Source organism: Sparus aurata, chromosome 10 (assembly GCF_900880675.1).
Source record: "Sparus aurata chromosome 10, fSpaAur1.1, whole genome shotgun sequence".
NCBI classification, from domain to species: domain Eukaryota; kingdom Metazoa; phylum Chordata; class Actinopteri; order Spariformes; family Sparidae; genus Sparus; species Sparus aurata.
In genome coordinates this window covers 7,076,086-7,086,502 of record NC_044196.1, presented here as the reverse complement: position 1 = coordinate 7,086,502, position 10,417 = coordinate 7,076,086, and the positions used below count along the sequence as shown (strand labels likewise).

Here is a 10,417-nt window from a genome sequence, read left to right as displayed (position 1 = left end):
GCCAAGAGCAGGCGCATGTCGCTGCTGTGTTGACACTACGCACTGTGCCGTCGTGAATGATGATCCGCTTTATTCATTCATTTATTTATTCATTTGCGGCCGAGCAGCCGCATCGTCAGGCAGCCGTTGTGCTCTATTTTTTATTTTAAATTCATGTTTTGTATAATGGTAAAATAATTACATTTGACTAAAACGCATACATTTGGTTTAGAACAATTCCTAATAAACTACAAGCAAATTTATGTTTTGCATTTTATTGTTGTACTGTACCGAAAATTTATCGAACCGAGACCTCAAAACCGAGGTACGTATCAAACCGTGATTTTTGTGTATCGTTACACCCCTAGTAAGTAAATGTCTTGTACACTTTTCTAAAAATGTAAGGGGTCATGGCCCATGACACGGGCAGTCCCACCACACCCACAGATCGTTCGCAGAGAATTTCCCTTATTTTCAAATCCCAATGTTGACAGGTATGGTCAGGATACACAGTTTTCTGCATCAGGTCCACTCTTTGTTATCAGATCATCCTCAGTCTGTTATTGGACACCTTTGTTTTTCAGTTTCTGTGTTTAAACTGTCAGCTGTGTTCACAGATACAGCAGCTGTGAGGAGAAATGTCTGATAGAAATGAATCTCAACAACCGAGCTGACAGCAACAAAACAAAACACAACTTTTACTTCAGCCAGTGTTGTTAAAAGTACCCAAAAGTCATGACTGAGTAGAAGTGGAGATATCAAGTTAAAATAATATCTTTGTAATGTTAAGGACCCTCTTACAGAAATGCTCACAGAGAGGATGTAACTTATTTAAAAGGACGCTCAGACATCAGATGAATAGTGGAACCAAAGTTTTATTTTGAAATCAAAGAAGCATAAAGAAGTAAAAAGTAGCAGAAAGTGACCACATGAGAAACAAAACAACATTCCTGATGATGCCCTTCAATTTACAATCAGAGAACATACATCCAGCCTTAATGTTTACTCTGTGTTTGATGCACAGAGGAGTGCTTTAGTCTAACCTTGTTGAATCATTATAAAGTAAACTTTGATTGTACAGTCTCATGACAGAATAAAGAAAAACAGTATTTACATTTGTTATAGACCTCACCTTCTTTCTCAGATTACCAACTTTTTTGTCTGTCTTTGATCAAAAATAATGATAATTCATTTGTAAAGAGACATGTATAGAAGTGATGGGCAGATGAAGCAACATCTACTAGCTTTAAAACATAAAGCAGCCATTAAACACTGAGACTGAACATGTACAGTCCAAGAAACCTTTGTGTTGTTAATTATGGAGCAGATATATTTGTTTAGAAATGCTGAGATTTTATGAGATCGTTCACTGGATAAAAACATAATTATGACACAATAACTACAGTGAATTTAACACCATAAACCTCACAAACATAACAACACTGTGTGGGTCGGTGGTGGTGAGATTATTTCTCAGAAGTGTAAACAAACACAGGACATTCTGTCACTTTCAAAATCACAAACAGAACAACAGTTCTCACTATTTAAAATACAGTAGGTAAGATTTTAACTGAAACTATTACAAAATGACACGAAATCAGTAAGAATTAATAATGTTACAATACTGCGAACAGGTAAGCAAGCAAGACTGTTCACTTTCACAGGTTTAGTTTCATTCAATCAGCTCGTGTTTTGCACGTGTGATTGGAAACTTGTGTGGTTTTGTTGAAGATATACTAAAGAAGTCAACACTGACTCTAAACCTCTTCAGTTTCCTGATTAAAACAGTCTATGACTGACTCTTACATATAAACCAAAAAAAAAAAAAACTCAGTTTGTCATCCGTGTGAGTTCTCACATAATTAAACAGTTTGGTTGCTCAGTATCACTGATGAGACTGGGTCTGCTGGTTTTAATAAGTTGCTTTGTTTTTCCAACATTAACTTGGAAACTTTAATACATTTCGGTGTTGTTGTTTTAAGATAATATTTATATGAAATGGAGCAAAAACACAATTTTGTTAAGTGGCACAAAGTAAAAATAAATAAATACAGAAATTGAACAGTAAAGACATTCATGTTGATCTAAGAAATTAAAGCATACATTCAGAATGCCACCCAGAAATAATGAGCCTCTTAAGTACTTCTTATTAACGCCGCTCATCAGTCAAAGTGTCTATGAAGCCAGTAAAGAGTGCAGAGCTGAATGTTTAAGTGGGTCTCTTCGCCCAAATTATATATATCATAAACTCCACGTCTGCAGATATTTTTGTTTAATCCCAAGATGAAACTGTCACTGCTCAGTGTTCTGCTTCCTGCTCTTAGTCTAGAAATGCCAGGTGTGTAAAGCGGCTTTTGAACAGTGTCGACTCTGATAAATGTTGACACTTCAGCCTGCCACGGTTTGGATCCTTGTTCTGGAGGAAGTTGCCAGATGTTGGACTGCTGTTGGTTGTAGTGGACTGGTCATGGTAGCAGAGACCTGTGGGGAGCCTGATATCAAAAATGGCTGGGCTGCTGTGGATACGCCTCATGTTGATGTTCTGTTGTTGGAGGATCTTCTCCTCTTTCCCATGCACCTCAGCCATCTCTATGGTCAACTTGTTAGTGATGCTGTTGTCAGTCCAGTGAGGCCTCAGGAACTGCTTCTCTTCATCATCGCTCACTGTACTGTGATAAGAGGACTGCCTGGTCTTTGGCAACGTTTGTTTTTCTCCTGTGTTTAAACAATAAAAAGTGCTGTCATTTCTCACATTTTGACAGAGAGTTAGCTAGTAGCATGTTGCTGCCTGAAGTTATTGTCTCTGCTTCAGGCTGTGTTAGCTCAGAGTTTTAGAGTTTGTACAACCTGACAGTCTGAGCACGCATGTTTACTACAAGACACAACAGTGTACTTAACAAAACATTACTTTACATCTGATAAAAACTTACAGAAAGCTGAGACTTGTTTTCATGACAGTAGTGTCAAACTAAAAAATATATATTTATCACTATATAATGTTGCTTTGAATGTTATCAGATGTCACAAATTGAAGACAGGATGTTTAGTCTTATATCACTTACACTGGATGCACATTAAGAGGGGATCAATCAAAGTTCAGCCAAAGTGCAACAGTGTTTTAAGACAGGAAATAAAGAGAGTAGAAATTTGTGACTTACTGATTTTTTCATTTTTCAGTAATACAATACTAAGTGGAAGGGCAATCAAAGCAATTGCAGAAATGATCAATATCACGATGGTTTCAAGACCTAAAAGAACAGAGAACACATGTCAAGATATGTTCCTCACTTTGGGCTTCAAAGATAACCTCCACACATTTTTCAAACACAGATCACCTGTTCAGGATTAAAGTATATTCTTGGAGTTGGTCCCACTGAACCTGTCAGAGGTCTTTGTTATTATTTCTTGAATAATAACAAATGAACTGCAGGGAATCGTCATTAACATCGTTTTGAGATGAGATTGAAAAGACTCCTCTAACTACTGGCCTGGTCACCATAAGTCTTAAACTCAAAAGTAATTTCACTGTTTCATTTGACTGGAGGCCAGTTTAATAATGAACTAATTCAGACCACTCTGATGAAGGTAAAACTGCCTGAACAGAGTCAAAAGCTGTCCAGCAGATGGTGCTTTAACACCTGACTACTGCGCAATTCACCTGTTGAATGACACACTGATGATATCTGTGTACAGTAAACACTTACCACGGGCTGGTTGTGGCTCTGTGGATGGAAATGAAATAAAATGTTAAAATGTGTGAAAACATCAGGACCGATAAGAAGAGTTTCTGTTGAAGGAACAAAAACATTTGTCTAAAATGTCAGTGCCAGAAAAGAAAGACTTTAAACTCATAGTAATAGTTATCTTTCTCTGAATTTTGTCCTTTTTCTAACTTTCCAACAGTCAAATCTCAATACCTTTGATGATTGTGTTGTGAGTCAAGGGGCGTTCAGTTGGTTACATGTGCAACCAAACCACTAGATGCCACTAAATCTTACACACTAGACATTTTAGTGCTAAAATACTACTTATTCCATTTCAAATTGCTTCAGTTTATCTGTACTCACCAACAACAAGTGTAACGGAGCTTCTTTGCAGTTTGGGAACAGAGCAGGTGTAATTTCCTGCATCCTGCTCAGTGACGTCGGTCAGTTTTAGAGAAATGTTTCCTCTGGTCATCTCATCTTGGAAGAGAGAAGTTCTACCTTTGAAGTTCTGGTCCTGAGAAACTGGATCATCCCTCCTGTTTCTATAGACGTGGACCAGGGCTGGACCACGTCTCCACTCCACTGATAGTGTTGTTACATCCAGTGGAGGCTCCAGGTGACATGGCAGGATGATGTCATCACTGACCAGTACTTTAACTGGTTGGTCTGAGCCAATCACATCAGACTGTCCTGGGGAAACAAAGATCACAGTTAGACTTCTTGTTAAAGCATCAGTGAACACACTTAATAATGATAAGAAATTATTAAGTATATGTACACAAATATCTGAGCAACAGGCATCCATTCAAGTTTCCATTAAAATGTAGTCGGGGGGCTAAAGTAGGTTTCACCAGGTAGAATGATCCCATTCACAAATGCACAAGCTGATAAAGATTGTTCTGCCTAAATGTCGAGCAGACCTCTAGTATCTGCAAGAATTTAATGACAATCCTGAGCTCAGACATGTTCTACCTTTTTGACGTACCAACAATAAGTTCCACCTCAGCTTCCTTCTTCATTGCAGGGAGAGAACATTTGTAGGTTCCAGCATCAGACGGTTCCACTTCAAATATTTTCAAGGAGACGTTTCCACGCTGCAGTTCATCCATAAACAGTCTTGTGCGTAAAGAATACAATGGATCTTGTTTCTCAAACAGCAGTCGTCCATCTTGGTGATAATGGACGTACTTCGGTTTCAAACCTGCTTTGGTCCACACCACTGTCTCATAAGTGAGGCTGACTGCAGGTTCAAGGTGACATGGAAGAAGAACGTCATCACCAACCAGGGCTATGATTGGTTGATGTGAACCAATCAGCTGTGTTTGAGCTGCAAGTAAAACTGAAGAACAAACAGGAGACAGGAGCACTTTTTTTTATAAATGTCATCAAATACAATGAATTCAGTTTGTCATTCTGAAAATCAGAAATAATTTAATAAAGTTGTGTTAAAGACTCAAAGGGTCAAGACTCTGACTCACACTCATCAAACAAAAGGCAGGTTACTGTTTGTGTAGTTTAAACAGTCCTGAGTTTCTCTTTCAGTATTTTTCTCAGTCAACATCTGACATTCTGTGACAGGACTATGAATTAAATGTTAGAATTGTGATGACTAAACACAGCAGCAACTTGGTACTGAAAAAAATTGTTGGGTACACTGAGGCTTACTGAAGAGCTAAGATACTGTTATGTACGGTGGCCCTGAAGTGCAAAACACAACGGCAAATCAGTAAACAAGAATGCAAATCAAAAAACTAAAACGCAAATCAAAAAACACGAAAACAAATCAAAAAACACGAACGCAAATCAAAAAACACAAACACAAATCAGGAAACACAAACGCAAATCAAAAAACACAATGACATTAACCAAACCGGAAGAGGTAGGTACCCTCGGGCGACAGGAAACTTCACTGACTATTTTCTTGTCTGTGCAGAAGAAATTTGAATAAAATTCCTGATTATAGGTATTTGTTAACCGTAGGATATTAAAAATATATTGTATCTTTGTAATTCTCATTGTGCAAAATAGGAAGGCAGAACTACGGTGGCCCTGAAGTGCAAAACACAACAGCAAATCAGAAAACACAAACACAAATAAAAAAACACGAATGCAAATCAGAAAACACGAATACAAATCAGAAAACACAAACGCAAATCAGAAAACACAAACGCAAATTAAAAAACACGAACGCAAATCAGAAATGTTTTATGATGTTTCACCTATTTCGGCCAAGTAAGTTAGTTAGTTAGTTAGTTTGGTAGGTAGGTAGGTACTTAGTAAGACACATACATACAAATTATCAAGTAAAATGTTGAGCTGTGGGCCAAAAACAGCATAATATATGTGTGATCTGACATCAAGTGTTGAACATTAACATGGAACTGCAGATTAGTTCACCTACACATCTCACTGATGGAAACTTCCAGCCTTAACACAATGAATAAGTTTATAGATATAGTAATGTTTAATTATTTATTAATTACCTGCATTTGACCAGATTTTTCTGGCAATTGTTTTAGTATTTTTGTTATTGTTTCTCTTTTTAACACAGTTTTGGATTCTTAATCTATTTGTAAGTTAATGTAATGTGTTCTTCCAAGTGTGCCTTGTCTACTGCAAATCAAATTCACCTGCATGTCCAAATAAAGAACACAGTGAACCTTAACACCTGATGCCTGTTCAACAAAAGAATCCTGTTTAGCCAGTAATAAGAGCTTCGCATGCAACACTTGTCAAGCACATTTGGTAAACACCTGTGTTGAGGATAACAGCACACACATTAAAAAAAATCAGTCAGATTTTTTATTCAACTTTCTTCTGCACAGACAAGAAAATAGGCTCCTTTTAGCTTAAGAGCAACGTTAAGTTAACATTTTTGTTATGCTATTTTTGACACATTGTTACAGGTCAATATAAATGTTCAGAGTGAAGTCTTCAGCTACAGAAGTGAGGCAGTTTACCTTCAGAATGAACAACTGTCTGTGTGAGTCATAAAAACCGACCTGTAAAGTTCAGACAGGTGAACAGCAAAGCCAGAAACATTGACTCCATCATCCTCCACAGATCATGATACTCTTACTGAATTATTCAAAGTGGGTGGACAGGTTTAGAGAAATGATTCGATTCCTCCTCCTTTTTTACCTTCCCGTGCACAGGGAAGGAGTTCAGCATCAGTGCAGCGTGTAAAAATGACGAGGTGGTAGCAGGGACTTACCGAACTGCAGGCACGTGCACACATAAGGCCCAAGGGGTGCTTGAGCCCCTCCCCTTTTTGCCTCATATTACAAAGTGCCCTTTTTGTGTGTTTTTTTAATGAATGAATAAATTCATGTTGTGCATAGGGATGTCAAAAAAAACAGCGGTATAAAAACAACATGGTTATCTACCGTAAGCATTTCCTTGTAATATGATGTTGTATGCGTGTTGAGCCTAAAGCTGCTTCTCCGTTTGTGCTTGTTAAGCTAACTGCTGGTTAATGAGAGATAAGAATAATCTAATTTGACAGCTGTCTGTGTCGGCTGTTTATCTGCCACAAATCTTAAACTTCTTCCAGATATTGAGTTCACTCTGACTTTGCAGTTGTAAACATTTTTGTTCCTACTAACAGTCACAGTAGCAGTCACAGTTGTCATTTCTTGGTTTTCTCACATTTTTAGATGTGTAGCTTGTATTTCTAGTTTCTCACTTGTGCTGATTTGCTTTTTGTTATGCAAGCTGTGTTAATGTTCAACCTTGAAAAAAACATCATATTAGTCTTAGCAAACCAGGTTAGAAATCATGACTCGGCAGCGTTGGGGAAGCTTTGCAAGTGTAGCTTGTAAAACTACATGTAGTTCAGCCTGGCAGTAGTTTGTAAAACTACAGGTAAAAAAGTAGCTTTAGCAACTACTTACACTCATTATACTCATTTAACTCAGTGTCAAATAATTCAACATATGGTGTATATGAGATAGAATATAATAGCCTACAAAAAATTTGCATGCCAGCAGAAATATGCCCCTCACCTCAAGTTTTATTTTTTAAAGAACAAAAGCTGACATTTTTGGTCAACATCAGAGGAGCTTCAGAGGCATTAACACTTAGGCACTAGAACTAGATGCCAGGGCAGAATCACTTGTTGACACGACACATAAGTAGTCTCTCAAAGTTTTATCAGACAGCCGGTTCGGTTTGGCATGTAGTTTAAGTCTCCCTAACACTGTGACACACAGTGTGTGTGTGTGTGTCGGTGTGTGCTAAGTAGATTGCCTTCTATAAGTGCTTTGTTTCTTAATTTTATATGAATCTACATATTGTGTTATTAAGGCCTGAAAAAAAAAATTGGCATGCATGCTGCCCTTTTCTGACTTTGAGCCCCTGCCCCAGTGGCGGTCCTAGCTTTCATGGCACCCAGGGCGAACCTCACCTCCAGCGCCCCCCAAAAAATGGTCAGAAAAAAAACCTCAAAATAAGTTATTGTTGGACATTTGGAACCATACACATAGTAACAGCTATAATGAAAAATATATACAATCATAAACAATAAGTACCAACAAGCAAAAGAACTAGTATAATAGAATGAAATATAAATAAAGAAGAGAATCAAATTTCTGAATTGCACCAATCCTTCATCACACAAATACAATAACACACTTAAGAGAGTGCAATAATTTTATTACACTTTGAACAAGAAATACAAAATGAATACCAACCAACTTCTAGTTATATTTTTTCCCACTAACCAATGACTTCCTGAAGTATTGATGGTGGCAACTTCTTCTGTCACTGTCGTTTCTAGGTAATACATGGTCAGATGGAAACAAGTTGTGTCTGAATTCTCACAGTCAGAACTGAAGGCCAGTTAGCAGGTCAGTGCACAGAGGCTCATCCTCAAGACACGATTCTGCTCCAGGCCTTTCTAATGGAGAGCACAAGGGCATTAGTATACACACATTATTCACAGCGTTTAGAGTGGTGGAACATCACACATACCCAGTAATAATAACATTATAACTGTCTGCAAAATGCTTTGCAGGGATGCACACACACACACGCACACGTACACACGCACAAACACACTCACAGGCACAAGTGCAAACAAACTCACCTGAAGAGTCTTGCTGGGGAGAAGTAGAGGTAAATGAGCTTCTCATCAGTCCGTCATTTATATTCTCCGGCTTTTTTAATCACTTCGCAGGTTAATCAATCACCTTCCAGAAGCCAGAAAAAGAGAAATAACTCACATTTCATTTGGCTTTCTTTATTTCCCACAGATACCATCAGTATAGCCTATTGTATTTTTCCAACAACGTAATTTCAAAGTCCGTGTTTCTAGTTTGCTGCCGCATTGAATGTAAGATGAAATGACTTCTAGTTGAATCTGTAGACAGTAAGTGTGTGTCTGCCTCTAATGTTGGGTCCTGGGGGTGAGTGACGCCCTCAGACTGTGGTCACCCAGCGACCTGACTCAGGACCAGCTCCTCTGCCTCTGTCGGACGTGCTGCAGGTGGAGGTGAGAACCACTTCATGTTCAACTACTCAGCAGGATGTCAGGACACAGATGTGTGTTAAACAGCATCTGTTGGTGGTAAAAGCTACTACAAGTTAAAATATTCACTGAATAAAGTTTTACTACGTTTAATATGTGCAATAAAACCAAAGTGAGTAGCCATTGTGAGACTGTTTTTATATGTCATTTTCAGCCGCTTTAAATAAATAGAAATAGCCTAAAATAAAATAAAACAAAACATTGTACAACATTCAACCCCTGTTTCTCCCCTGTTGCCATGGTGAATCACTGTATCGGAGCTCCATTGATGATGGCTTTTAACTAATCATCAGGCACGAGCTCGACTCAGAGTTAATATACTCAGAGTCGACTTACCTAACTCAGATCAGCTGTTCTGGAACTGAAAACTCAGAGTTGCACTTCACAGGGTAAGTCAACTCAGAGTTCAAGGTGAGGCTCAGAGTTTGTTGAACCTCCTTTCTGAAATAGCCCTCTGTGCCACTCTGAGATGAATATGATGCATCACTGTACATTAAACCACCCAGCTGTGTATAAAGGAGCGCAAAGTTAAACATCTACAGCAGTAAAATGACATATACACATTAATGCAGTAGGAATATGAATCCACAAACATAAAATATCACAAGAAACATTTTACTGCACTATGAATACTCTATATTTTGATGATAAAACTTACATGTTTGCTTCAATACGGTTTTAAAATGCAGTACTTCCACTTGTGATGGAGTATTTTCAGTGTTGTATTGCTACTTTTATTGAAAGGATCTGAAAACTTCCTCTGCGACAGCAGTTTCTTCTGTGAATCAGCACAAAGTGTGTACAGCGCCATCATGAGGACAAACAGGAGAAAACATCACCTGCTGTCACTAATTCAACAGACCGAAGGGTTGACAGAAAAAGTAAAACTCCTACAAGCCTCGGATCATTGTAGTGACTGAATACATCTCTTGGAAACACAACACGCCAAAGACGGTGTGTTTGCAGTAGAAAGACACACATATTAAACTGGAAATAGAAATGTTTGCTGCTTCAGATAGATGGAGAAATACTTTATGAACTGTGTTCATACAAGTCAACATAACTTTTCAGACAGAGGACACCATACATCCAAACTCTGGGATTAAAGCTCTGTGTTTGAGTGCTTTAGTCTAACCTTGTTGAATCGTAGCACTGCTGCAGTTTGATGGTGGTATAAGATATTCCTTCCATGGCTCAGTTCAGA

At 38.1% G+C, this 10,417-nt stretch overlaps 1 protein-coding gene across 1 annotated transcript; it reads right to left on the bottom strand.

The window, feature by feature from the left end:
• Nucleotides 1-2,299: 2,299 nt before the first annotated feature.
• LOC115589322 (butyrophilin subfamily 1 member A1-like) lies at nucleotides 2,300-6,810 on the bottom strand. The gene is made up of 5 exons (XM_030430168.1): nucleotides 6,689-6,810; nucleotides 4,672-5,025; nucleotides 4,047-4,376; nucleotides 3,684-3,701; nucleotides 2,300-2,694 (listed from the first exon to the last, which is right to left on the bottom strand). Exons 1-5 carry the CDS (start codon nucleotides 6,738-6,740, stop codon nucleotides 2,300-2,302), a joined length of 1,149 nt encoding a protein of 382 aa, XP_030286028.1. The 5' UTR covers nucleotides 6,741-6,810.
• Between the last annotated feature and the right edge of the window lie 3,607 nt (nucleotides 6,811-10,417).